General features: G+C 52.0%; 8 protein-coding genes across 8 annotated transcripts; 3 read left to right on the top strand and 5 right to left on the bottom strand.

Annotated features, from left to right (window-relative positions):
- Positions 1-5: 5 nt before the first annotated feature.
- BJX68DRAFT_241856 (uncharacterized protein) lies at positions 6-528 on the bottom strand. The gene has a single exon (XM_071040901.1). It carries the CDS (start codon positions 471-473, stop codon positions 153-155), a length of 321 nt encoding a protein of 106 aa, XP_070896681.1. The 5' UTR covers positions 474-528; the 3' UTR covers positions 6-152.
- Positions 529-3,092: 2,564 nt separating this feature from the next.
- Positions 3,093-5,000, top strand: BJX68DRAFT_277291 (zinc-binding alcohol dehydrogenase family protein). Its single transcript, XM_071048299.1, has one exon. The coding sequence runs from the start codon at positions 3,326-3,328 to the stop codon at positions 4,412-4,414; it is 1,089 nt and encodes a 362-aa protein (XP_070896680.1). The 5' UTR covers positions 3,093-3,325; the 3' UTR covers positions 4,415-5,000.
- Positions 4,399-6,520, bottom strand: BJX68DRAFT_241852 (uncharacterized protein). Its single transcript, XM_071040900.1, has 5 exons — positions 6,313-6,520; positions 6,062-6,262; positions 5,472-6,002; positions 5,053-5,418; positions 4,399-4,968 (listed from the first exon to the last, which is right to left on the bottom strand). The coding sequence occupies exons 1-5, from the start codon at positions 6,417-6,419 to the stop codon at positions 4,626-4,628; spliced, it is 1,548 nt and encodes a 515-aa protein (XP_070896679.1). The 5' UTR covers positions 6,420-6,520; the 3' UTR covers positions 4,399-4,625.
- Positions 6,521-9,857: 3,337 nt separating this feature from the next.
- On the top strand, positions 9,858-11,066 carry BJX68DRAFT_241851 (uncharacterized protein). The gene is made up of 2 exons (XM_071040899.1): positions 9,858-10,227; positions 10,296-11,066. Exons 1-2 carry the CDS (start codon positions 9,915-9,917, stop codon positions 10,550-10,552), a joined length of 570 nt encoding a protein of 189 aa, XP_070896678.1. The 5' UTR covers positions 9,858-9,914; the 3' UTR covers positions 10,553-11,066.
- On the bottom strand, positions 11,062-13,590 carry aguA (alpha-glucuronidase; the record flags this gene model as incomplete). The annotated part of the gene is made up of 1 exon (XM_071046252.1): positions 11,062-13,590. One exon carries the CDS (start codon positions 13,588-13,590, stop codon positions 11,062-11,064), a length of 2,529 nt encoding a protein of 842 aa, XP_070896677.1.
- Positions 13,591-18,387: 4,797 nt separating this feature from the next.
- BJX68DRAFT_132366 (uncharacterized protein) lies at positions 18,388-19,665 on the top strand. Its single transcript, XM_071036318.1, has 4 exons — positions 18,388-18,559; positions 18,636-18,731; positions 18,787-19,355; positions 19,424-19,665. The coding sequence occupies exons 1-4, from the start codon at positions 18,443-18,445 to the stop codon at positions 19,620-19,622; spliced, it is 981 nt and encodes a 326-aa protein (XP_070896676.1). The 5' UTR covers positions 18,388-18,442; the 3' UTR covers positions 19,623-19,665.
- An 82-nt stretch (positions 19,666-19,747) lies between these two features.
- Positions 19,748-22,565, bottom strand: BJX68DRAFT_256734 (nucleic acid/nucleotide deaminase domain-containing protein; the record flags this gene model as incomplete). The annotated part of the gene is made up of 6 exons (XM_071043224.1): positions 19,748-20,190; positions 20,232-20,977; positions 21,118-21,809; positions 21,842-22,062; positions 22,125-22,155; positions 22,185-22,565. The coding sequence occupies 6 exons, from the start codon at positions 22,563-22,565 to the stop codon at positions 19,748-19,750; spliced, it is 2,514 nt and encodes an 837-aa protein (XP_070896675.1).
- Positions 22,566-23,664: 1,099 nt separating this feature from the next.
- Positions 23,665-26,494, bottom strand: BJX68DRAFT_269069 (5'-methylthioadenosine/S-adenosylhomocysteine nucleosidase family protein; the record flags this gene model as incomplete). Its single annotated transcript, XM_071046251.1, has 2 exons — positions 23,665-25,648; positions 25,698-26,494. The coding sequence occupies 2 exons, from the start codon at positions 26,492-26,494 to the stop codon at positions 23,665-23,667; spliced, it is 2,781 nt and encodes a 926-aa protein (XP_070896674.1).
- Positions 26,495-26,874: the final 380 nt, after the last annotated feature.

Genomic DNA, 26,874 nt, shown 5'->3' with positions numbered 1-26,874 from the left:
AGGCCATAATATATCGATCTCAGAATCTATCATTCTGACTGTTCAATCCAAACTGGAAAGTGACCCTCGGTATCGAGATCAGCCGCACAGTCGCTCAGATGAGGCCATATCATTAATCAAGTCCGGTTCGGCAGAGACCCCGGGGTCAGCATTCAGCTTCCGAAGTCAACATAGCTCTGCGCGAGAAGAGAGGCCAGAACAGCAACGGTGTCCCGACAGGCCGAAAGCTTTCGAAACTTTAGCACCTCCTGTACGTGCGGCTGATACTGGAGCCAAGTATCTCTATTCTCGGCAGTGGGCGGCGGCAGGACGCTAACTAAATGTTCCATGATAGATCTGGCCGGTGCGTCCAGCATGCGCTGGGACTCCCAGGCTCTCCGGGCTGCTAATTGGAATTCTGGTGCGACATCGAATGATGTGTCGTTCTTGCGTGCCCTGATAAAGGAAGCGCGTTTTAGTACCTCAACTTCCATATTATCGAATGGTCCCTTGCGCTGGAAAAACGACTTTGGGACTTCGGTCTCACTCATAAGGCATAGGAAGGCCAGGTATGTCCAAGAACGCTCGTCGAGCCCAATAGTGGCCAGTTTGGTGATATGAGCGATTATGTCTTCGTCGTCGCTGTCAGCCCCCGTATTCCCGGAGTGAGGTACGGCATCGATACGCTGGCGAACGTGGTCCATATTACTCTCGTGGCGAAGTCGGCTAAGCAAAGCGCAGTCAGTTGTTACCTCCAGACTGATGAGAAATATGAGAGCCTTTATTGCACGGGCTGATCGCAACGGTAATCCCGCAACCAGTAGTTGTACGGCCTGCGGAGCCTCTGGAAGACATTTTCTAGCCCACGCAGCGACTTGAAGTGGTTCTGGATTTCCCAAATGAATAACCACGGTAAAGTCGGCATTCTCAAACTGCGCCTTGATCACAGGATCTCGCGCTTTATCAGTATGGAGCCCATGGGCCACCGAGGTAGCGAACCTTCCAATCCTTTCCCCTTGGTTTCCAGAAGGTGCTGTAGATCATCGGCGCCATCGATGATAAGCAACCAGGCTCCTAGATTCTCGTGGTCGAGATGATAAACCACACTTTCCATCAAACCATCTTGATTGGTGTAAGAGATTCCGAGTACCCTAGCAACTTCAAGAAGGCTATTCCGAATGCTTGTGGCGGTCTTCGCGCAGAGCCAGAAAACCGAGCAATCTGGGTTGTCGGCAGCAAATCGAAAAGCGACCTCCAAAGCAAGCTCGGTCTTTCCCACACCACAGGCTCCACTGATGATTGTTCGCTGGCAGGCGTGAGGCCAAGCACGGGGCCGGATCTCACTGTTAGGAATGGGGCTGCAGTGGACAAACTGGCTCGTGGGAGACGGAACGCGCTATAGATGGCCGCCGCGAACGGCTTCCAAGGAGCTTTGAGCTATCTCCTGGCAAGCGGCGCCAACAAACGTCGGACATACAGAGGAGGCTTGACAGTACTCCACGTGGCTGCACGAGGAGGCCACCTAGAAGCTGTCAGGCTCTTACTTGACGCTGACGTTGACATTGAACAGCAGGATAGCGGTGGCGGCCGAGCGCTGACATGGGCCATTAGAGCAGATCGAGTGCAGTAATGGATGTTCTTCTCGCGAAAGGGGCTAGTGTGGACTTTTTATTTCAGTCTCAAGTGAGTGTATGTTGCATCATTATTACTCCCACTGTCACTGCTAAGGCACCTCCATCTTAGAGAAGGCGTGTAAGTCGTGGAGGTCCCCAACACCTGCAAGGTCTGAGAAACCATTAACAAGGCGATGTGTATCTCAGCGCGGGCACAGTGTAAGTTGAAAGCTTCAGTATCCTTCTTGGCCATGCTTATCGCGTGGATGAGTGAGCGCACCTGACAGGGGCGGCTCACTCGCCTACTCTGTAACCAATGCGGACGCTGGGACATCTGCCCGCAAGGCCACCATGCCATTGCATCTGGGCCGGCAGGGCAATTCGTAATGTACTGGTTCTTGTAGTTGCTGACGAGGTTATAGCCAGTTATCACTACACATGTGCGTCAAACTCGTGCACTTACGTCTAGCTTCTGCTAACCACTCCCCACGCAGACACCTCTACAGTGGGCAATCATCCATGAAAATATCGCCATCGTGAAACTATTGCTCGCATGCTGGCAGTTCTCCAAGCCTGACCGCGAATTGGGCCTGGCATTGTGTCAGGCGCTGGGCAGATCGGATATAGCCGAGCTCATAGAGGCGCTACCCTGTGATGCTCCAACTGCTGGAGTTGAACAGGTATAATAATGGTACGTGAACAACCTGTACTTTACACCTGGCTCGTCATATCTTCCTCTTATGTACATTGTGGCTCATGTGTCTGCAGAGTTGTTGAACATAGACCGTCCAACACCACGCGAAGAATCGGATCTCAAGAACAATGATCATAGAGAAAGTACAGAAGAAGCCTAGATAGCTATACATAATGTTTTTTTGCGCTTTTTACTGATGATCTCCTGAGGTATGCCGCGCGCTTTTGAATGGGATATCCCGCCTCTGTAAAGGGGGCATGGGCCTGTATGTCACTTAATTAGCCCCTGTCCCCAAATATCTGCACTACCCATTTAAAACTCCACTATCTAGATAGAATATTCATGCCTTTGCCACCAGGGAGTCTTGTCACTGGTATGAATCGACTATGGCTTTTCCTGTATGAGTGCTACTGTCCAGGGAAGGTGGCGAGACTCCGTAAGACTTGCAGTACGATAGTTGGGCCGTTGATGAAGGTCTACAAATCAGATGTGCTATATACTTGTCGGACAGGCAGGCAAGGTGATGCATTCTCTCACTTAAGAATACACGTACAATAATATCCCGTTCACGATGCAACCATGTCCATCAGCATATTTCAAAGTACCCTTAGCAATGAGCTACGCTACAATATGGCCCTATACATAGCGGAAGCAATGCAACGTGTATGATTCATAAGCCATGCTAGGCTCGAGCAGAATCACCAGCTATTATGATGTGATCGCGAGGCGAGTAGGGATCCTTGGCGGCGGACTGGCGGACCCGACAGAGACACATCGCCCGACAGCCCCCGACAGTCAATAAGAGGACGGAAACATGTTTGTGAGCGCCTGCTTCTGCTAGTGACAATACACACTCGAGCCAAGTAGTACTACTACAGCTACTACTAGTAGCTCTTAATTACATAAATACCCCTCTTACTCCTGGTTCAATCTCACTCTTGACACTATATCACGAAACCAAACCAATCCCATCCAATTTCCGCCAGCAGACACACACATCTATAGAGACATCCCTTCCTCTCCTACAACAGCAACTACAATGGCACGCACTCAAAAAGCCCTAATCGTCCCCGCCATCGGCGCGCCCGTCACCCTAATCACCGACCGCCCCATCCCAACCCCCGGCCCAAACCAAGTCCAAGTGAAAGTGTCTGTCGCCGGAATCAACGGGCACGACGCAAAGAGCATCGAATACGGCCTCTTCATCAACCCCAATCTCTCGCGCGCAACGGCAGGCGGGGAAGCGAGTGACCTCGATCTCCCCTTTATCCTCACGAACGATGTTGTTGGTGTGATTACAGAATTGGGGCCGGGCGTCGAGGGCCGTGGGTTGAGCGTTGGTGACCGCATCGTCTACCAGCCGTCTTTCGCACCTGGATCCACACAGAATGGACTGCAGGAATATGCCCTCGCGGACCTTGGTGCTCTAGCCAAGATCCCCGAGGGGATATCCGACGACGAGGCCGCGACGCTCCCGACGAACATCATCGCCCCGCTCGTCGCGCTCTTCGACACACTCGCCATCCCAGCACCCTGGACCCCAGAAGCACAGGACTTCGACTATGCACACACCACGCTCCTGGTCATCGGCGGCGGCTCAAACTGCGGCACATTCGGCTTGCAGCTCGCGAAGCTCGCCAACATCGGCACGATCGTCGTCGTCGGCGGCGACGAGACGAAACTCAAGTCCCTCGGCGCGACGCACGTCATCGATCGCCACGGCGGATTCGATAAAGTCCTCTCGGCCATCCGCGCCGTCGTCGGCGACGACCTCGTCTATGCCTATGACGCCGTCTCGCCGCCCGAGGGCCAATTGCTGGCACTGAACGCGCTCTCCAGTAGCAAGCGCGGCGCGCTCGCGCGATTGCTTCCGACGGGACCCGTGGATGAATCGCGTGTGCTAGGCAAGGACGCTGGCTTCGAGGTCCGCGATGTCTTTGGGAGTAGCCATATGCATCCGGAGCTTGCGCGGGGGTTCTGGGAGAGGCTGCCGGGGTTTCTGGAGCGCGGGGAGATTAAGCCGCTTGGTTATGTGGTTAAGCGGGGGTTGGTGCCGGAGCATGTTAATGAAGTTGTGCAGAGGTATATTGCCCGGGAGAGTGTGGTTAAGACGCACATTCATTTGTAAGGAATGGTTGATTGCTGGATAGATAGACGCACAGGGGCACAACTGGCGACTGAATGAACAGGGTTTGAACGTTGGACGTATACCATGGAGCACTGCGACATCTAGTTATAGGAATCCCACTATAAAGCCTTCCGGGGGACCATCTTTATATCTATGTGAGCATGTGTCACGCGGGATTCGAAGAGCAGACATACATGGATCTCGAAAACGCTCATGAAGAAACCCACTGAAACTGAATCCTCCCCAAATACCTCCCAAGATCTCCCTCCGCAGTGGTGGGCCACACAGGCGCAGAGCCAGAGTCTCCACCATGCACTCTAGTACGCAAGTGCTCCAGCGTCGCATGGACTACGTAAATCTGCATTGGCGAGATGTCACTCGGCCGATCCGGCGGTAGGACGTCATAATGCCAGTTCGCCATATCGAGGACCATCGTCGTCGCAGTATCGAGTGCCGCTAGCGAGCTCTGCTTCCATTCGTCGAGGGATCGGGAGCTGATGCACCTAGTCTCACGAGGGATACTGAGGATATGGGTGTGGAGGATGAAGAGGGATCTGGGGTTGGTGCCGAGGGTAGTCAGCGCCTGATGTTGCCAAGTGTAGCATGATAGGAATTCCCTCTTGGGCGACTACACATACCTGAGCGTCATCGCTAATGCCGTGCAATGATGCCATGACTTGGCTGGGCCACGGCTTAGAATAAGGGATAAGAATGACTGTAGGCTTTTGTCGAGACTCTCAAGACGAGGAAGCCGAGTGTTGATCTCTGCTATTCCCATCGCCTCGAATATCCGGTCCAGGAGACAACACGCTTGAGCTGCGCGGGCGAACCCTCCAACATTGGGTTCTGTTAGACTGGACAAGAGGGGCATATTGGGCACCAGGTCCGGATCAAGCAGGTCTCCCTGATCCAGCATCTGGCGGTCTACTGGGAGGGACGCGTCGCCGGTTGGAAATGCGGTGGTCAGTGGCTGCTCAGGGGCGGCTGCCTCGCACATGAACGTGCTATATGTCAGTCAGTGACAGGGCTTTTTCATGAAATGAATGTGTGAATATACCGTTCACATATCACAACACCCCACCACAGATTCCAAGCCTCTGCAGCTTCTAGCCTCGACGCGGCATCCACAATATCCCGTCGGCTAGTATGGATACCAGCAGCATATGCCATCCGCGCGCACCCCGCAACCGTAGCCAAGGCAGCATCTGCTCTCCCACTGGCGTATTCATACATGGCAAGCAGCAGGCTAGCTTGGATCAGCGGCACCGAAGGCTGCATGGATCCCTGGACCTGTGCTAGAAGGGCCTTTGTGGATAGGTACAGACGCCGTCGTGTAATGCCAGCGACTCCCCCCTCTTGTACGCGGTGACCGGGACTTGGTATGTACGAGTTTAGGCAGATAGTGAGAAGAAGAATGGAGAAATCGGGACCAGGCGCCGATCCCGTGGCGAGGATGCTGCGCTGGAACCGGGAGCGGGAGATTATGGGGAGGTGGACGTGCAAGGTGCGGAAATAGAGAGAGGTGAGGTCATCTACAAACTCTCCAGTTGAGTGGATTATTCTTTGGACCTCGATGTGGACGTCGTCGCTGTTGCTGTTAGCGAGAAGTGCGCTGGATGCCGAGCATGGGATGTTGCGGGTGTTTACAGGCTTTCGAATCGTGGACGGTATACAGTGTGCCTTGAAGCTGCGACCTGAGCCCGCGCCGTATCTGACAGTGTCTGATCGTACACAGTCTCTGCACCGATTCCCTCGCGATATGTTGCCGTATGCGATGAATCGCTAGTATCCGGGGTCGCATACACCCGCCTCGGGCGAAGCGGAACATAGCGGCATTCGAGATCTTTCCTTTGATGTATAAGCATCGTTCGACACTGTACCAGAGAGTCTGGACCCACAGTATACAGTAGCTACATGCCGGGACGCCCTTGTTGCACTTCTTCTTGCGAGTCTTGCAGGTCTCGCATGCGTGCTTGGGGCGGGGCCGCTGGGCGTCGGCCGACATTGAGGGCGATAACAGGAGACGAGGAAAGGACCGAGCGTGTCTCGACGGTGAGAGCAGCGAGCGCAGGAAGGATGAGAAATGTGTGGTGTAAGGGCGCACACGGAAATGGTGAGATGTCGGACTGTCGGAGCTGACGGCGGACTTTGTCGGGAATCATCCCCGCTCTCATCTCCACAATCCATAGCGGCGCATCATTGGCTCATCCCCAGTTGTCCATCATGTCACTGTTAGGAGAAGGGCATGACAGGTATTCGATAACCCTGAAACTTACAAACATAAGTAAAAAAGCTTTAGTAACAAGACTGGCAGGTGATTGGTGGACTATATTTTCAATACAAAGCTAATAATAGGCTAATAGGGCCTGGCTATACAAGAAAGAAGCTACCGACTATTAATGACCAAGATAACGCGGAATATCCCACAGCACCAGCATCTTGCTCAACACTGGGAGATTGAGTACCGACTCGGCTGTTGAATAGTTTTTCCAGATCCACTAGAACTCTTTTGAGGCACCGCGGACAACCATTATCTCCAAGTTGTTGCTTCTTCGCGCGCGCAAGACTCGTCTCTGCCATCTTCTTCTCGAGACAGTCGCTGCAACTGTGGCAGACCGTGCAATACAATCCAGCCCCGTAGAGCTTCCAGCACAAACTACACAAGAGGTGGCTCTGTCGATTAACCAGGACACTCTGACCCAACCGATGGTACCCTTCCAGGACCCCGCACTGGAGGCACATTCGGTGATAAACGGGTCTCTTCCCTTGCGCTGGCAACGACCATAGCCCACTTGCTCGTCGGCAAACTCGTCCCGGGGACGGAGCTTTAGGCAGCGGCTGCAGGCAAGATCGGACTCGTACCTGCCACGGTCAGCTTTGACTGTCATAATGGATTGCCATGCTATGGCTATGCTAGACTACCGTTTCCACATCTCTGCGGCATAGAGATATACCTGCTTTTGCTCCACGGTCGTGGGCCTGTCGACGTTGAGCATAGCTCTAAAGTATCGATTTGTTTGCGAGAGGGCGTAGCGAGAGTGATAGTCGAGGTAACTGGTAATTTGAAGCTGCAGTTCCAATGGTACATCTAACAGTCCTGCAGTGGCCAGGGGCGCCATAGGTAAACTGATGATACAATGAATGGGTGAATGCAGTATAGGAATTCAAAGCTCGCCTACCTGAAGAATGTGAAGACATCGAGATACCTACATTTCTCCTTTATCAATAGCTTTTCTGATGAAGTAGCCCGGGCGTTTGTGGCCTGCTGCTCTACCCCACTGTGACAGGTGAGCTGTGCAACGTGGAAGCTTGAAGTTGATTCCTCCTATTTGGATCAGGCCAGGTAGACACTAAGTGATCCCCCTTAAACCTCTCCTAACTCGTCGAAGCGTGGTTTGCTGAGTCTTGGGTTGTCAAACCTACCTAGAGATTACAAACTCAATCCAATTGAGCAGCTTGATATCAATATTTGCGACGAAAGACGCACCTTAAGGGATAAAAGCCATCCCTGTCTTTATTGTTCCGACAATCTGTACGACTCACTTCAGGAATTGGAGGGCTTGGTACTTTTGTCCGAGTTAGCAAGATGGTGCAGCTTCAACTTTGTTCTAGACGGGAATCGGCGGCTCCTCTTATACAGAAATGTAGAAGATGTCATGTTGGGTGACACAAATTCAATCGGACCTCAGTGAGCTACCCTTGGCGATCCCCGACTAAAGATAAAATGGTTGTGTGAGTCCTGGGAGATATGGAATGTAGTAACATGAGCTCACTATCTCCGCGAACTAACTACCGTGTGGGTACAAGGTGGCTGTTACTGACTTGCGTTCACAGCCAGTTGCCTGGCATTGAAGAACAAGGAAACATCCGGGCATGTTCTAAATCTCCACCAACCCTGGAGGTAGCCGTCATTGGTGCCAAGCCCTGCAGCTGTTTATTGCACTACAGCCTCTGGGGAAGCTGAATGTGCAGCCTGGAGAACCCAACTGATTGTGGGGAAATCAGTCTATTGGTGCTAGGACACAGAATCCCCATCTGATTCCACGCTCGACTCTGACTTGGAGTTTTATAGCATACCTGTCCTCCGCATAAATATATAACTACCAATGATCTGGGAAAAACTCCAGACTGTCAAATATCAAATATCTCACTTATATCCCCGCAACCAAAATCCGCCTCCTCTGTCTCTATCAACCCGTCGTCATGGGAGAGACAACCTAACAATAATGCAAAGCAATACGTACAGAGCGGATTATTCAGTGTTCGCAGCAGATATTTTATAGATACGGAGATTGAGAAGAAGATGTAGGGCTGTTTTGACGGAATGAATAGCCGCAAGTTCCAGAGGTATGGAAAGAAATCCAGCTTATGGGTTCCCAAAATATGTCTTGGAAGATATCGCGGACCTCTTTTCCCTGGCTCCCACCAAGCTGGTTGCTGGCCCGTTTGGGATTTGAAGACACAAATGACCCGAAAATGCTCAAAGAGCTTTGTCCTCCTTTGCGAGCCCAAGAGAACAACCATCGACTACTCTACCCCTATTATTATGCCCTTGCTCGGGGTAGGACCGTCACAGAGCTCTATTTGGATGTGGAAGCGGCTCATCGGAGGATGCTGATCACTGCATTAGGCTCATGCCCGCTTTTCTTAAGGTAGGTATCTGCGACTTGGGCTTATTTGGAACCCTTTTTTAGCTCATTAATTCCACGGGTCATAATTCTATCACGTTACCCAATATATCTCCCCCGGACTCAGATACACCTGTCTGTATTGGGAAAGTTCCCTAGGAAGGATCACCTATTTGGCTAAAAGTGCTTAATCAATCTTGTCATTCGACTGCGGGCCAGGAATGGGACAACTTCGCCGTCCCTGTAGCGATAGGAAATGGGCTAGTTTATATACCAGACAGTCTGATGCCATCATTGTATATCAAATAACCTACTGACTGTACCTTGCATTTCCAAACACTGAAATATAACGCACCATGGGAATCGCAACACCTTGATCATCGTATCCTCGGCGAGTGTTTAACCGACTGAGACAGAAACCTCGTATCCTCGTATCCAATCCATGTCCTGCTCGTATTAAGCTCTGAGCTACGTAAAACAGTTTAAGAGTCATGCGCAAAGAACAAGTCTCTGCTCGTGACATTATGACTTGTTCTTCAACTGAGACATCCCAAGAAAGAGCCACAGCAACCAGCTTGCACGAAGCCCGATTGTAAGCCAATCGCTCTACGGACTCTCTTGGCAATCCCTGATTCGCATGCAGACTTTCTATTGTTAGTGTCTTGGCTTCCTCGACTTGTGCCAATAAGCTTGTACGGACTCCTCGGAACAGGTGCCATGTCTCACAACAACTGCGGAGAACGAACCCAACCCCAGCTGACCCAGGAACCTCGCAGGGGAACTTGCTCGACATAAATAAACCCTCCAATCCACCTCGCGATGTCCTCTCTCAAACCACAGCATCCACCCTGAGAAGAGCAATTGCAATCACAATGAAGCTCAACTTCCTCGCCGCTGCTGCCTCCCTAGGCTTTACCGCTGTCGCCGCCCAGCCCGCCGGAACGTGCCCCCCTCCCCCAACCGGCCCTGATACCTTTGGCCTTGTCGCCATCAACTCCGGAGGCCCCGCCCACTATGCCGGATTCAATGCTGCTCGCAGAGGTCTCTTCGCCGGATACTCTGGCCAGAATGCCGACTGCGACGACGGTCCAGACAGCGGATACGCCACCTTCTACCTAAAAGACGGCGCCCTCTTCCTCTACGGGCCGGCGAACCAGCAGATTTTCGTTGATCGCTCGGGCATGGGTAAGTGAATCCCTGCTCCAAGTCGCTTTTGATCATTATGGGGGTTCAATACTGACTAGCCGACGCAGGCCAAGGCATAGTCGGGTATACGAATGATGGCGAGACAGGCCCCCGCAACGGCGAGCGCACGGGCTGGGCGATCAACGCCGACAACCACCTCCAATTCGCCGGCAGCGACTTCCTCGCCTGCCCCATCGACAACGGGTTCAGGATCTGGGCTGCGCAGGGATTCCAGACGCCTGGGGGCAGCGAGAATTGCGTTGGCGTCGCTGCCCGTGTCGAGAAGATATCCGACCCTAATAGCTGCACGTACAGTAGCTCTTGATATGTATGTTGATAGTGGGGTACGTGTTGGGATGATGACCGAAGTGGTGAGAGCCGCTGGATGCATTAATTGTGGATATCGATTTATGTAACCTAGTGACATACATAATTTGATCATTCCGGATGCTAGCTTAGCTTACGGAGCTGGTCGCATCGCGCTGAATTTTTCATGCACTGCGCTCGTTTCAGTGGAGAGCGCCGGGACTGGTGGGCGGATTGGGGATGTGGTACCTTCCTTACGGACGAGTACATCGCATCGACTGATATTTCTGCCGGAGTTGTGATGACCAAACGATTGATGATCTAAGCGCTATGAGTACAAGTACAAAAAGTTGAGGCTTAGAGGATCTAGGCGTATTTCAGGAGACTGGCCTTTGGGCGATTGAAACATCCCTATAGGGCCTAGCTATCCGGCAGAAGCACCAAACGAGTTCCGTGCTGGTCCAGAAAGACATGGTAGCTAGTGATATACAGAGCAAGTCTGTAGTGTGCAGTTCTAGAAACATTCTCTTAATCAATCACACCACCAGGAAGAAAAGCAACATAGTCCACAGGCGCCGGTTCAACCCCATCGGCCTCCCCAACAACGCGCAACACATCCCCGGGCTCGATCCTCACATCCGCAAACCGAACCCTCGTCGCCGAATGCCCATCAAGATATATCGACGGTGTATGCCCCAGGGTATCTTCCATGACACCCTTCCACGACCCAACCAAGGCGTCATTGATGTAGACCTTCCAGGTAGCTTGGCCGCCGTAGAGATCATAGTAGTTAACGACGAGGTCATACTTCCCTTGCGGGAAATCAAGTGTTGTGTGTGCGACGCCGACTGTCGAGTTGGTTTCCGTCACAATGGCGGTGCCCCCGCTTGCTGTCGAGGGAGGACTAACTGTGTACGGGACGAACCCATCCAGCTGCATATCCTCTGCCTCAATGCGCCAGGGGTGGTTGCCGACGCGATCGCTGGTATCCGGGATACCCGAGAGGTTATGGTAGAATTTCGTGATTGCATCACGCCAGATAATCGCATGGCCGGCTTGGTAGACGAGCTCACTTCGAACCTCGTTGAAGCGCCGTTTATCGATTACATGCTTGACGGCGTCCCACTGCTCGGGGAAGAAAGCAACAGTCTCGGCACCGGCGTAATGCGCGTCGTAGAAATGCTGGATAACCGTCTTTCCGCTGTGCAGGCGATGCGTGTAGGGGACGTGATGGAACCACAGCAGCAGGTTATCCGGCGTCGTCTCGATCTTCTCGTACATCTCGGCGACTTGCAGGGGATACTGCGCTGAAAAACCCGTACCGTTCCAGGCGGTGCGGTCCATGCCGATCGTATCGTGGTCGGCGCGCGTCCACTGCCCCCAGCCGTTTCCATCCTGCGAGGCGGGGTTCGGGCCGTAGTGTGTGTATAGGATATCGGTCAGGGTCTGGATGCCGAGATTCCCAGAGTAGTTCTCGTAGGCGGGCCACGAGGCCATGGAGAGATTGGTGATGGTGTTGAGGAGCTCCTTGTCTCTTCCGAAGGTCAGCCGCGTCCAGTCCTCGAGTATCTCGACTTCGTCAACCGTTGGATCCCACGCCATCCGCCCGTATGCGTAGAGATTCGACATGGCCAGGTGGCTACCGAGCCACGAGGTGTTCGTCCCGACATTCACCACCGCCGCCCATCCTCCGAGCGGACGATTGAAGTGCTGTCCGGAAACAATATCCCGCGTCAGCGAAGAAGCGTTGTCAACACGCAGGTCAAAATCCGTGATTGTCTTCCACAAAGGCGGGAGATAAACAAGGTGGTCCTGCTGTCCCAGGTATTCCTGCGTGACCTGCAACTCGATCGCGACATTCGTGTCGCGCAAATTGGCAAAAAGCGGAGACACAGGCTCGCGCACCTGAAAGTCAATCGGGCCATATTTGATCTGGATCACAACATTCTCTTCGAATTCCCCGTCGAGCGGCTTGAAGAAATCAACCGCTGCATTCGCGCGGTCATTCTTCCAGTTCTCTTCCGAGATATGGTGGTCGTACACAAAGGCGCGGAACATGAGGATCCCACCGTGCGGCTGCAATGCCCGCGCAAAGAGATTTGCGCCCTCGGCCAGGGTGCGATTATACGCATCAGGCCCCGGCTGGCCCTCCGAGCTGGCCTTGACCAGATACCCCGCCAGATCGGGGATCCGCGCGTATAGCTGGTCGGTGATATCCTCCCACCAGGCGATAACAGCTTCGTCGAGCGGGTCGTATGTATCTAGCCCTCCGAAATCCTGCGGCGAGGCGAAGTTTAGAGAGATTCCAATCTGCACACCGTACGGACGCATCGCGTCGGCGATGCGCTTCAGGCCGTCCATGTTGGTGGGAGAAAGCAGGGTTGCGTTTGCGTTGACGTTGTTGACGATGACTGCGTTGATGCGGACAGAGGAGAGGAGGCGTGCGTATTCGCGGACCCGGGTGAGGTCGTCGACGATGCTGCCGCCGGAGAAGAAGATCGAGGGGCCGGCGTAGCCGCGCTCAATGCTGCCATCCATGTTGTCCCACTGGTTTACCCAGCGGATGGGCGCATGCGGGTTCGATGTGTACTTCAAATCTAAAAGGGAAGCAAAGTCTCCCTGTGCAAGGCGGGAGAGGTACTCGAATGCCCCGTACAGGGCGCCACGGGCGCTCTGGCCGATAATGGTGACGGAGGACCCCTCGGAATGGATGTAGAAGCCATCTTGGTCTAGGTCGTGAAGGCTGCGAGGGATTCTGCTTTTGCAAAGACGGTGGTCGTCCACGGTTGCCACCAGAATCGAGCTCTTGATGTTGCAGTTGGGCGAGGTGCGTATCGCTTTCCCAACAATCGAGTGGAACCCCAGTCGGAGCTCCTCCGCTGCAGTCTCGATCGGACTCCGAGTCGAGTTATGCGAATTAAAGGTGACAATGTGCGACGGCAGGTTCCGCTGGCAATGGCGATTGCATGGGACAGGGGCGTATCGCAGCCACCCCTTGGAGCCATCCTCGGCGGCCGCGAGGGCCAGAAACGGCAGAAAAAGAGTAGACCAACGCATGGCGCAGCAGCTGTGTCCTCGGAAAGTACACCGATGCAGGAATTTGGGGGATTCCGTTCTCTAAATAATCTTCTCCAACTTCAGGCTATATTGATTCCCCACACTTACGGACCGCATTCCGCAGTGCGCTGATCACCGTGCGGGGGAAATCTGTAACTGGCGGACTATCTGCGATCCCTGCAATCAGCCTAATACCAGGAGCGGAGAAGGGCCGTGACAAATAAAGCTCTTGTGAGTCTAACCAAAAACGGGGTATCGTGGAGTTGAAGATGGAGAAAGCGGAAATCATACTCCAGCACCTGCAAGGGATTCGCTACCGGCCTGCTCCCTATTGCGCGGCTAAATCACTTCCAGTTTATCAACACATTGTCCGGAAATATCTCGTCCAAAGTTGGCGAATAGTAGGCTTCAATGATGATCCAGCGATTCTTGCAGCTCATGACGCCAACACAAACCAGGCTATTCAACTAGTTATACCTTGCAATTGTCTCCAGCTGTAAATATAACAAAGAACTCCATCTTGCCTAGTGACGGTAGCAGGCAGCCGTATATTTTGGTCTGTCACATTTTTCTTTTCCGGAGTGCGTAGTCCCAGGTTCAGGATGATAGGTTCTATGAGTCGACACAAATAAGCAATGTCTATTAGCCGTAGGGGTGCGCAAGGAAGGATTAGTAACTGTAGTAGAATATAGAGCTGGAGGAACTTAGAGGAACTTTTATTATTATAATAGGAATGAGAGATAAACGATACATGGGTGATACAGGTTATGATTGCTTGGAAATGGAAAAGCGGAAGAGTATCATGGTACCTGCAGGCTCTTAGAGTATCAGAGTGAAGATGATAGCAATAACAACCTTTTATAGCTACCCCAGAAGTTGTAGTAACTTTGGGCTATGCTATATTAACATGTTTTAATGTAGTGTTTAGGCCTATAAGCGAACAAGATATCCCATTAGTCAAGATTTGGTTAATTGATTCGATGAGAATTATAATGATGGGATTAGCTTCAAGTTCGGTAGGTATGATTGGATTATCTTCTGTGGCTGGGTTATGGTTGGGGATTGAAGTATCGTTTTGAGAACATGAGATTATTCTTAGGCCTTTATGCGGTCTGAAGAGCAGGATTCGCCGTTTAGATTTGGAAGCTTCGAGTACTGCTATTGATAGTACTTGATGTGAAGTTTGTAGGACAGTGATTGCAGCCTTCAAGGGGCAGGTTGGTCATTAGATTCTCCGTTTTGAATAGAGTAGTGACTAGGCTCAGATTTCAAAAGACCCAAGTCGTTGCACAGCTGAGAGATGGCCGAGTCTAACCATACCTTTGGTTCGTCTCTCAGCCAATTAACAGGAAAACAAGGGTTTGAGCATTTAGAGTAGGACGGATTAGTACAATATAAAAGTGTTATCTTCCCATTGCTGCCAAGGAGAAACCTGAATGAGTCAGGAGAGTATGATTGTGCTGGATACCGAAACTGCTGTGGTAACCATTATCCATAGTATGGCTCTGATTTGCGTCAGACCATAGGCTGGATTACAAGCAAACAATACCGTCTGAAGCAAAGAAGGCTCTCACACCAGAGTGGGGAATTGGGGAGCTTAATGAGAGTTGTTTAAACTAGCGTTCAGTTCTAGACCTGAGTCTCCTGCTCCTTTAGTTACTTCCTTTACAGATGGTGACAAGCGATTATTTTCGCTGACACACGCCATATTTGTGGATCTGATTGACGTTCGGTTGTCCCCTAGTACCTTGGAGCTGACGGCTCTGGACCAGGCTGGAAAAAGTTCCAGTGTGGAAATGGAACAGCTTCCGCAGCAGGAGTTTGGTTCCCACCATCACTAGTGGTGTCTGCTTAATTATGAGAGAATAAATGGTTGTGAATGTTACCATGGATCCAGAAACATGCCTTGCCGATATGGCATCTAAATCCAAAGCTCGTCCCCTTCAAAGTTATATAATTGCGTCATTGGATCAGACGCACAAGGGCAGTTTTCCTTTCGTCCCACGCTTGATCTGAACGTGTCAGCCTTCAGAGATCGAAGTCTTTTGTATAATTTATGACTGTAACCACTAATAACTAGCAGAAGGTGTATTAATAAAGACTACGGCTTTCTTATAGATGCATACCTGAGATTATGGGAGCGTACCAAGTAGCGGTCATACTCTAGCTTCGGAAAATATGGGATTCGTTCCCTGGGCATTGGTGGCTTGGAACGATCGATGCTTTCACCAAGACTCAAATCACGATTAGTGATCTTGGTGATTCATTGACGGACTGACGCATGGGAGTGGCAGAATTGCAAGGTTTAAGGCGTATCCATGGTACAGCACAGAGCTTCATCTAAAAACCACGCACCTAGTTCCCAGGGCGATGCTTTATGTTTTTAGTATTTTCTTGAGTACATAAGTGAATATGGCAAGGCATAAGCATCAGACTAAGAGGGAAATGGTAAGAAGACAACGCCAAAGAACTTAATCCGTGCTTAAAACCGCCTGGCGCCCACATGGAATTTTCTAGAGCCTGGTACCCCTTCACCTAATGTAGCGCCCGTTAAATCCCGCAAAGCACCGAAGCCGGGAACCACAACCCACCCTGCACGATTGGATCGAAGCACGCGGACCAAGACCGCCAGGCTGGACAAATAAACTTAGTTCCGGGGCGAGGGCGCCACACAATAGGCCGTCATATTTGTGGAGTCAACCGGGTATTAGTGACTTGGAAAACGGGCAATGGAGACCGCTTCCAAGGTTTTCCGTTAACGGTCCGCGACAGCTGACGGATGGCCCTGAATCGGCCCGGAAAATAGTTCCGGTGGGGATTCTCCACAGCACATTGTCGCTTGGAGCGGCTTCTCTCGGACTCGGCTGGGGCAGCGATCAGGTTATCGTCCCCCCCGTTCCTGCTCTCATTTTCAATTCCTCACACTTTTACCCCCGTCAACTTTGCCGTGTCTGCCTTGCCTGATCTTCAGTGTACACTTTGCCTCGACTGGACCCTTGATGCAACCGTATCGCCCAATCGCCCCAATGGCCTTCGGAGCACGACAGGCTCCATCATACATGCCTGCCCAAAAACCTCACCGGCACAGGACATCCACAGCCTGCAACGAGTGCCGGAAACAAAAGTCCAAAGTTTGTGCTTTCCCATAATTTCGTCTTGGAAAAGAGCTTCTTTCCCCTCTCATCCATGCATGAAACCCTGGTCTATCGACTATCCTCACTAAAGATCTCTCTCTCTCTTTACCCAGTGCAGCATCCGCGACGGCGAAACACAGTGCGACCGATGCCTCCAGAATCGAATCGAATGTATCGTCGAAGTCGCGGATGACCTGCGGCGGAAGATGGCCCAGAAGCGCCGGATCCGAGAGCTGGAGGAGGATCGCAAGATACTGCTGTACCTGGTCGAGGCCCTCGTGGGAGCCCTGGGAGAGAGTAGTCCGGATGCCCACGTCAGGGAGCTTGTATGTTTGGTCCGGAACAAGGCGCCGCTAGAGGAGATCCGGCTCTTCGTGGGGCACGCGAGCTCTTCATCGGACAAGAGTGATGAGGATACTGTTGCGTCGGATGGTGTGGCTTTTAAGGCCATCGACTGTGCAGTATCGGACTGTGACGCGAGGGATATGAGCAGCAGCAATGAATTCATTCCCGGTCCCACGCAAATGGTACAGGAAAGCAGCACTTGTGCCAGACTAAGCATACCAAACCTCATCGACAGCACCGAAATTGTGGAGGAAAGAGAGACGATCATTGCCAGTATACCTGATCTGCCAACAAGTCCAATCCCAGAGCCCGCGGGCCCTGCGCAACTCAGGGATATGAGTGCGGTATAAAGTGATCCATCCATGTAGAGTGGATGAGCGCGGTGATGGACAATCTCCTTTGAATGGAGGATTCATGCCTTCGACCTGGCTTCAATTGTTTTTTAAATACCACAAAGCGTTGAGTTTAAGTTGCAGTCGGTTATTATTCTCGTCCAACATCAGGATGTCCAGATAAAGCCCAGATCCCGCATTCTCTACATGGAATGGCCCCTAAGTCTGTAGAAGCGTATCTTCCTTTGAGAACTCTTGCCCTGCGTGAGTCTCGTCACCACGCGTTCTGGGTCTTTGGAAGAGAGGCTTTGAGCCTGGCGAAGTGACTGAAGCTGTGTCTTGTAGATGTACCTAGAAGGATAGATCTCACAGCTGGAACGGTTACTACTAGTAATAGTCCAGACGCCCATTTGGGTATAGATCCTCCCAGCCTTTCTTTTTTCGAGTGGGACTGCCGGGATCCTCATCTTGTGGGGCGTACGGAATGGCAGAGACAGGACAAGGAACTGACTGGTTCCATTCAGTTGTAGATGACATGCTGCATAATTATGGATTTCCACTTTACTAGCAGCATACTATAGTGCTGTCTTTGGCTTTGGTAAATGCTGGCTGGAGCCAATTCAGATCTACTATTTAGAGACTAGACCATGTTGCGGGGAGAGAAGAATAGCCCAGCCGTGTCTTAGATTATCCAGGTGTTGATCATTATGAAAGGCGCAAAGTGCGGCCCATAAATCTCCATAAGAACCCCACTCCGCCTCAATGCTCGTCCCAACCAATAACCAAGATCATCCTTATTGGCATCCATACAGCTACGCTGGCAGTTCGAATCAAGCTATTGTCCGTGTATTCATTGCAGGCCTTCTACAGTATGTGTGGGGGTACGATGCCTAAGCTCATAGGCTAGTGGGGTATCAGAAAGTGGACCCACGTGGGGTGAAAATTTGGTTGAAGGTAAACCTGGTTCCAGCATCAACCCCTCTTCCCTCTGGTACGCGAGTCCGCCTTCCTAGCGACGGAAGCTTGGCACGCCTAGTCGCTATGCCGGCACCTCTACCCTCCTGGGGTAACGGCGCAGTCCGATTCGATCCTGACCTGGATTCTGATATCGATCGCGACCTTCTATTAGAGAGGCGCGGAATGACACTGCTGATGAAGGCATGTTCTTTTGTCTTTGTTTTAAATGTCTTAGCGAGTAACATTAACTTGGAATGCTAACGCTCTTTCCTTACAGGACACATGGCAGCCATGTACGGATCTTGAATCAGAGCTGCAAGCTCGGCGAGCGTTGTTTGAAAAATGGGCAGCTGCTGATCAGGCCTTCCGTGATGTAAGGAATCAGTCCGTCTTGCAGCCTAGACGACTACTGCTAACTCAAAGTACAGAGCTATCTAGACCGGGTGAGAGCTATTGGCCGCAACGGGGATCCCGCTCCGCGAACCCTCTTGGACCAGACACCCTTCAAGCGGTTCGTCTGCGTAGCGGAGGTAGACAAGGATCTGCACCCAGACAACTACAAACGGCTGCTTAAGATATTGATTTTGTGCTACATGTCTCGCCATCTTGCACCTCCACCATATAAATTGGGGCACGCGTTCCAGAAGTGGTATCGAGATGATTCTAATCTACCTACCTTCCTCCAGATTCCAGAACAAACCACGCTGGATTACAGCCTCTCATCCATCTTTCTCGAGAACGCAGACTGGCGAGCCATCCACACAACTCGCACGGGAACTGTTTACTTTTCCGGCTACATGTGGTATATTATTGATCAGGAATCGTTAGATACAGGGAGGGTCAAGGTGGTTGAGTTCAAGTGTGACGGCGCAGTCGAGGCCCAGGCCTTCATTCGTCCGTTCAATATATGGAAGTTTCGATCTGTCGCTGATGGGTTATGCTGGCCTCTGTCAGAGTTGCTCGAGGGCTCCCGCCTCATACCATATTATAATACACCGTGAGTGTGCTTTTCTTTCATTTCCCCGCTGGGTCCTCGTGAACTCTCCTAATGTATACATGGGTTAGACTTGATTTGGACATACCTCTTCCTGACCTCCTTCATGGGCTCAAGCCCGAGATGGGGCGCCACCAGCATCTGTTTTGGGGTGATCGAGAGTTCTTCCAGAAAGAGATTGAGGACGTTGCGCCTGGGTACCTCGAGCTGGAGGCACGAGGAGGGGAGGTAGAGTATAATCTAGATAGACTCCTGAAGCTGGGCAAATGAAAGGCTTCTGATCTGCGTGGCGGCATCATGCACAATCTGGAACTTCATAAACTAATTGATTCTACTTTATGAAAACATGTGTAAGATCCATTCCTTGACTGTTCATGTTCGATAACAGGAAGAGCCTATATAGCAGAAGTCCGCCAATGTGCGAGCATATTCCTCCAGGTAATGAAATCCAAAACTGTCCGTTTACCTCCCAGACTGCCACCTGATTCCAACGCATCCTCAAACATGGGCTGGAGCTTGTGCCTCGCAAAATGGCACATCATTTCCACGTCCATCACAGTTAGATCCTCCCCATCCTCCCGCACGGCAATAACATTCCCGACATCACTCCGCCAGTAGGGAGGTGCCCACCCCCATTCAGGACTTTTAAGGTCAGTCTCCATGCACAGGAATGTCACGTTCTGGTTCACCCAGGGAGCCGAAAATCCTTCGTAGCCGGGTTGGTCATCCAGGAACTGGCAATTGGGATCCTTCCAGAGAATGAGAGGCACCCCAAGGATAGCGGAGATTGGCGAGATATACTTGGGGCCGAGGGATTTCTGGTTTGCAATCGTTACGTCTACCGGAACAAAAGAATTGATCCGTGCATCTTTGTCTCACCCACACAGCAGACCTTGACGCCGCGGGCGGTTGTTGAGGAATGGTGCTGTACCCCCGGAATGGACTCGCGCACGTGTGTATCTCGGTAGCTTCGCAGGTACTCCATGAGATGGCGAAAGTCCTCCAATGTGATGTCCGCGTATTCTTCATCCGGTAGCTCGCAGATTGCAACCATGGGCCCGCGGTAGAAATGCGGGGTTGTTGCGCTGCATGATGCTATCACGGAGGCCTGGATACTTTGGTTCGTGGCAGATCCATCCAGTAAATAGGTGTCTCGATGTATCAATGACACACAGTAACCTTGTTTACGGGGATAAAATGCAGCAATCCCCGAGCCGAGGTTTCGATTGCGTACGGGGTTATGCTCCACGCGAAGCGTCCCTCTGGTGGGGTTGTCGTTCCCGAGGTAAGGGTCGACGCGGACCTCCATCCAGGGAACTCCGTCATCTTCATCGTATTGGCGCACACACAGAATCCAGATCATACGTGGCTTTTCGTCATCGACGGGGAAGAAAATTGCTCGTCTGTGCGATTGAGATGGGCGCGGAGGCTGGGTAGCGAACTCTCTGCAAAGAAGACTGTGAGAAGGCATATCGCCCGTCCGACAGTGATCAGAACAGTAGTACGTGCTGCCACAGGTTGTGCAGGGCAGCGCCGGGGTCTTGTTGCACATAACACAGCAGTCATCGGGCTCGAAGTCCTCCTGTGGACGACTTTGTGGTTGTGAATCTGGCACCCTGCCCTCTCTACGTTGCTCCGTGCGCTGTCAGGGAATCTGCTCTTTAAGAGACATACCAAAGACCGGCTTACCTAACTAACATGTTCCTCCACTGTGCCGACTGCTCAGTATTCCGGAGCTGCACTTGTCTCTGTTTCTCATTCCAACTCCTGTAGAGTAAGCTGAGAGAAATCCGAGACCATATCAGACTGCTTGACAGGTGGAATAGTAACATTGCGCTTCCCTTGTATTAGGGCACGCACACAGCTTTGAATGCGTGTCACGAGGTCCTTCAGTGCACCCTCGCTAGCGACCTCAATAGAGACTGGCCCTTCAGTCGGAATACCCCAGGCCGGGTAAAAGATACCATGTCTTCCACGAGTAGTGATCGGAATTGGTAACGCGCCGAGGAAAGATTCACAAAGCAAGCATGTTTTCTTGCTACATCCGAAGTAGTCCAAAGTAGGCCTGGCCGAGTGAGGATCCTCATAATGTGAGACGAGTTGCATCTCAGCGTGCAGGGAAAAGGGCTCTGCACAGGCCTCCCTGAAGTGATCCCTGCGTAACTGGAGTATTATGAACACGGGCTCAGGCGCGGTACCGAGACCGAGCTGCTCCCAGGCCTCGAAGATATCAAGCACGTACTCACTATCAAGGACCGTCTTCGAAGGGGTTGGCAATAATAAAATCTCAGCGCGTTGAAACTGTGGCTCGCGGATGGTTATTTCCCTCAGTAGACGGCAATCAAGAATCGGCCTTGCGATGAAGTTCAACTGTCCCCACAGCTTGACACCATTCTTGGCCCCAAAGGCATCTACGAGCCAGCCGCGAAGAAGCGGTGCCCTGACACATTTGTACGCCTGGTGACGGTCTCGATTCTGCGTTCGTTCACCCGTTCTTGGTGATCAAACCCAGCTAAAAGGTGCAGCATTTCTGTCCACGCTGCAGCCGCAGCCTCATACCCGGGCTCCGCCTGCAGACGCCAGGCTCTGTCATTGCCACAGTTTGCCATCATATTCTGGAAGCCAGATATCCAGTCGTCAACTCGGCGAGACGCGTAATTGATGGACACGATCTCGAACACGGTCGGAGGAGATGCCCTCGCCACCATGCCTGCCCAAGGTAGTAGTTAGTTATGGTCCTCGAAAGATTAGGCAAGAGAGGCTCATGCCTACCTTGCTCACTCCCACTAATACCAGCCAAATGCTGCTCCAGCGCCCGGCATGACCCTGAACCGGCCTAAATCCATCATTGCTCGCAACGTGAACCACAACCCCATGTTCGCCTCCGCGCATCCCTGCCGCGGTAACCCCATCCCACCCCTTACACGGCGAGAGCAGCTGAGCGATGCAATCCAGGAATTTCCGACCGACAGAGTCCCTCGGGCCCGAAAGAACTTCTGCTCGCTCAGTATGACAGTCACTCTCACTGTCGATGGACTCGTCGGTGTCGCTATTACTATCATAGTCTGGCTCGTTGTTGGTATCGTGGAGCGGTGGCTGGCTTTCTTTCTTTGTCAGATAGGATAGAATCTGCGCTGCCCAGACAATATGGGCAATGCGGTCTTTGTACCGGTTAGTGAGTGGGATATCCTGATGCTCGCTTGATGAATTCATGATGCAAGCCTATGTTCCTGTCATTGAGGTCGTTGGGTGCGCGGAGGGGTGTGAGAGTCGAGATGAGCGTCAGCCACATCAGTGCGGGGTCGCAATCCTGGCTGGGATTCGTCCGGCGGATCATGGCAAACAAATATCTAACTAGGACTATGTTGTGCGCAGACACCAGCTAGATATCCTTACCCAAGATCCAAGGAGAATTGAATGCACGAAGTTTGGAAAACCACACGCCGAATACTATAATAAATAGGTTTGACTGCGAGTGCCGGTGACAGTAGATAAAAACGGGTAGAGAAGGTGTAACTAAATAGTTGGAGAGAAATTATCGTAGTAGGGTCTACACCAGGTACAGGCAGTACTTTGGTACCTCCAGAACACATGGTGACCATCAAGAGCAGCTGTAACGACGGACTACGCAGATATTATTCTTATGTAGCCAGCAATAATGCAGGCTAGTCCAGCAAATCAACACAGTAATGGCCCGCGGCCACCTTTTGGGTGTAATGGGGCATGAGAGATCAGAAGTTAGGGAATTATGGTTGTTGCAGACCTGTCGCTGAGCGGCGAATATAAACAACTCCTGGCTAGTGAGCCTAGTGTGGCCGGTAGGCTTGAGCGGAAGAAGTCGATTATATACAGACAAGTGCCATTATTATCCACCTTGAGCTATGGACCGTGAATGGATGTTCGTAGTCTCTGGCACTAGGTGTGCAGGGTGCTTCCAGGGATGTAACAAGGCAGACGTCCATAAACCATCTAACCTTGACGTATTCCCGATATTAGAGCATTATCTCCAGAGTATACCTCGGAAACACTGCAGATACCCATACCATGGCTCTGTCGACATCGGATAGGGCTGATCTCGCAATCCCAGTGGGTCCCAGAAGCGTGAGAGAGTGAGCCGCGGCCTGGTCGTGCACCAATCCTCTAATGGCATCGGCGGGATTGCTAGGGGTTTGCTACCAGCCTTTTCGTCCTGTCGGGTCTGAAGTCTGATCCTGGAGCAGTCTAAAGAAGTGTTGCGCGAATGCGATTCGGCATACGGGGCCTATCTTGCCCAATTTTAAACCAAGATGTCGAGATCGATACCTCGACAGGTTTATCGTTCAAACCGGGTATGCGACGGCTGTTTAACGGTTTGAATATGCCTCTCCAGTAGCGCTTTTGCAGTTGCCGCAGCAGTTGCCGCGGCGAAATGCTGCCAGGTCTTGTTTTTATGACTATCCGCATAGTCACAGACGGCCTTTACCACAATACAGGGGACTTCATCCCAGACCCCTGCTCCCTCCATCTCAAATGCTGCAAGACCATGGCGCTTGGCCAACCTGTCCCGGTCCTCACCAGACTTTATGACCGCATCGCCGGACCCAATACTTCCAATGTAGATTGCCGGAGCCTGAGCTTCTTTTCTGCGCCCAGCGACTTCTAATTGGCGTTTCAGCTCCAGGCGCTCCCGTCGCACTAGATATCTGCTGTCGCAGCCAAGCTCGTCACAGGATAATGTACGGGATTCCTTGCAAAGGCGGCGAGAGTGGTCATTGGTCCCAGCGCAGGAACATTGCGTGGAGTCATGGTGTTGATGTTGGTAGTGCGCTTGAAAGAGTCTATCGTGTGACGCTCCGGGATACTTGTATCTCGCTGTGCGATGGTTTCCACTGGTCCTTTCCTGAACTTGCTGCAGGTAGACCGCTGCCTTGCGCTCAAGGCGATCCCGGGCGAGATCCGTTTCGAATACGGCAACAAGGCTGCGGATGTGCTTGGATGCCCTACCAAGGCTATTTTCAACTGTGGTTGTTGTTGAGAACTCGTCCGGGTATTGCTTGCCAAAATCATATTGTACGATGCGCTTGCTGATGACCACATCACCCAGAAGAAGCTCTTCCGAGTCCCCGATATTAGGCACGCCGCCACATATTCCAGTAACCAAAGCAAGCCGCAAGCCGGAATAGCTCAAGCGTAGGTTCGCAGCAGCAGCGGCAGCATTGATCTTACCCATTCCTGCCAAAAGGACTAAGACCACATTGGACTTTCCAATACGCCCAGCCGTGTACGTGTTAGTATCACGGTCTTCCTTGCCATAGTAGTCACCATCTTCGTCCCAAAATTCGTCGACTAGTGCGGATACCGCGTTGAACTCCAATGGCAAGGCACATACTATTGCAATCTCAAATTCGTGACGGGTGGAAGGACGAGAAAATTGATCAGCGGGAAGCACCACTGGTGGCTGTTGCTTGACAGCAGTTGCCATTGTGAGCTTCTTCGAGATTGGAAGGTCAGACACCGAATCACGTCTCCTTCGTTTTGATGTCTCGGGCTTCGCCATCAGCTCTAGATTGCGTACGACCTGCTCGTAGATCACTTTTCTTAGGATCTGATCGGTCACTGGGGCCCCTTCTTGATCGAGAAAGTTAGGAAGAGCCATGTGGAGGTAGAGGCATCCCTCCACAGCCTTCAGGTAATTAGCACTGCCCTCCCTTTCCGCTATGCTCACGAAATCGCACATTTCCGCCCATTTTGACAAGTTCGCTTTGCTTTCGGGCTGGATTTCAATCGGTATGGTGTCGCCGCTGTCAATTTCAAGAAGTAATTTGGCGAAGGCCAGGAGAACTGGGTTACCAGGGCCGACTCCACCAAACGAAGCAGGTCCGTCGGCCCCCGGCGCTTTGGGCTTGAGTGAGATGTAAAGAGCGCGATTGCTGGTGTGTGTTCCTGAGGGGCGTAGAAAGAATAGAAATTCTGGCTTCCAGCTGTATAAAGCAAGGTCAAGGTCTTGGTCAAAGAAGTCCATCAAACATCGCGCGAGGGAGAGTGCCAGGAGGGCTTTCTCTCGCGAGCTAAATTTCTGTTTTGCTGTCCCCAAGAGGTAGTCCCTCGCGGTGATACGGGTAAAGACCTTTTGATCGAAGAGTTGAGCAAGAGTCTCAACAGAGTGTTTGTCGACAGACGACATGACTGCGGGCATTCGATCTGTGACATCAAATACCCCCTGTGGCTCAACGACAACATGGAGTACTCTATCATTCGCCTGTGCCTGTCGGATTGCAGAACACAGGGTGTCTCTTTTGTTTGAATCGACTTCTACTCTGAGCATGGTCAAAACAAAATTGAGCGACAATGAAAGGGGTCGCCTACTTGAACGGCCCACATTTGGTCTCCTGCCAAACCATCTCGTTGCAGACAGATATGAACATATCCAACGCGGCTTGGTGTGCAGCGGACTGCCATTCGTCTGACACCTTCAACTTTATCTCGTGCGATTTACCACATGCGCTCTGTCCAAAGTCCTTGAACATGGCACGAACCACGCCGCTGGCGGTAGTTGGGAGGTCCGCTTGTACTAAAGGGCTCTCCGGGGTGTCCTGTGGCTGGGCCGCTGGGAGATTGGTGTGTTTGAATTCCATAGCCCCGAGTATTGTGCGTTCTAAAAGCGCCTTCCAAGCCAGGACACGCTCAATCGCCAGTTTCCCGGCCGTGTTGTCGAGGAGCTTGAACATTGTCCGTGGGCCAGTAATCAAAGTGTACTCGCCAGAGGCGGATTCTAAGACGGTGATCAGACACCATAAGCGGGGGAACCTGTCAGTAATGATCGCAATTCCATTGTCCAAGTGGTTTTCGGGCGATTTGACGCCCTGGCCATTCGGTCCGTGGGACGGCTTGATGAGGTCTTCATTGACGATATCGTTGAGTGAAGCCAAGAGATTCAGTGCAGCTTGATCGAGTTCGGTGTAATCATAATCCGCAAGCTCGACTGGCGTCGTGTGGAAGATGTAGCGCAAGTCAGCATCGAGAAAGGCCGTTTCGTTCCGCCGTCTTCGTGAATCGACGGCGTTGCTGGAGGATGTTGTCCTGACAAATCTCGCTAGCTTACGAGATAGGCGCAGCTTGATGGCCTGAAGGCCATTCCATCCAGGGGAGTCCGTAAGAAGCATGTCGGGTGAATGGACACAAGGTGGTTGACAGTTGCGAGCAGAGGCGCGGCGCGGCTGAAGTATCCCGTCCCAATTAGGAAGGTGGGGTAGATGACGGTCCCGTGACACAAATACCCCCATCCACCTCCTGCTGTGCATCGCGCTTGCTCATCCGATCATCCATCATCACCGAATCGAACCCCCAGAGTCAATGTCTGTTACGCTTGGAGGCGTCGATGGAGCTGTCAAGGACCAGGAGCCCATCTTCGTCCTCGCTACGGACTGCGAGACATTGTTTACAAACCGAATAAACACGCTGCACGGCAATGACGAGCTCGATGGCGCCAAGCTGCTCTCAGAACTTTACCAGCGTTTTGCTGCCTGGGCGAGCTTTCTCGGTG

This window comes from Aspergillus pseudodeflectus (genome assembly GCF_044049435.1).
Source record: "Aspergillus pseudodeflectus strain CBS 756.74 chromosome Unknown BJX68scaffold_36, whole genome shotgun sequence".
NCBI classification, from domain to species: Eukaryota; Fungi; Ascomycota; class Eurotiomycetes; order Eurotiales; family Aspergillaceae; genus Aspergillus; species Aspergillus pseudodeflectus.
This window is presented reverse-complemented; position numbering and strand designations above follow the sequence as displayed.

Bases quoted from the DNA above. Each gene is read 5' to 3' on its own strand.
- BJX68DRAFT_241851 (XM_071040899.1), top strand. From the start codon at position 9,915: ATGAAGCTCAACTTCCTCGCCGCTGCTGCCTCCCTAGGCTTTACCGCT. The intron at 10,228-10,295 runs GTAAGTGAATCC...TAGCCGACGCAG, and splicing joins CGTTGATCGCTCGGGCATGG to GCCAAGGCATAGTCGGGTAT.
- BJX68DRAFT_132366 (XM_071036318.1), top strand. From the start codon at position 18,443: ATGCCGGCACCTCTACCCTCCTGGGGTAACGGCGCAGTCCGATTCGAT. The intron at 18,560-18,635 runs GCATGTTCTTTT...CTTTCCTTACAG, and splicing joins GAATGACACTGCTGATGAAG to GACACATGGCAGCCATGTAC. The intron at 19,356-19,423 runs GTGAGTGTGCTT...TACATGGGTTAG, and splicing joins ATACCATATTATAATACACC to ACTTGATTTGGACATACCTC.
- BJX68DRAFT_241856 (XM_071040901.1), bottom strand. From the start codon at position 473: ATGGAAGTTGAGGTACTAAAACGCGCTTCCTTTATCAGGGCACGCAAG.
- BJX68DRAFT_241852 (XM_071040900.1), bottom strand. From the start codon at position 6,419: ATGTCGGCCGACGCCCAGCGGCCCCGCCCCAAGCACGCATGCGAGACC. The intron at 6,003-6,061 runs GTAAACACCCGC...TAACAGCAACAG, and splicing joins CGTCCACGATTCGAAAGCCT to CGACGACGTCCACATCGAGG. The intron at 5,419-5,471 runs GTATATTCACAC...ACTGACATATAG, and splicing joins GGTGTTGTGATATGTGAACG to CACGTTCATGTGCGAGGCAG.
- BJX68DRAFT_277291 (XM_071048299.1), top strand. From the start codon at position 3,326: ATGGCACGCACTCAAAAAGCCCTAATCGTCCCCGCCATCGGCGCGCCC.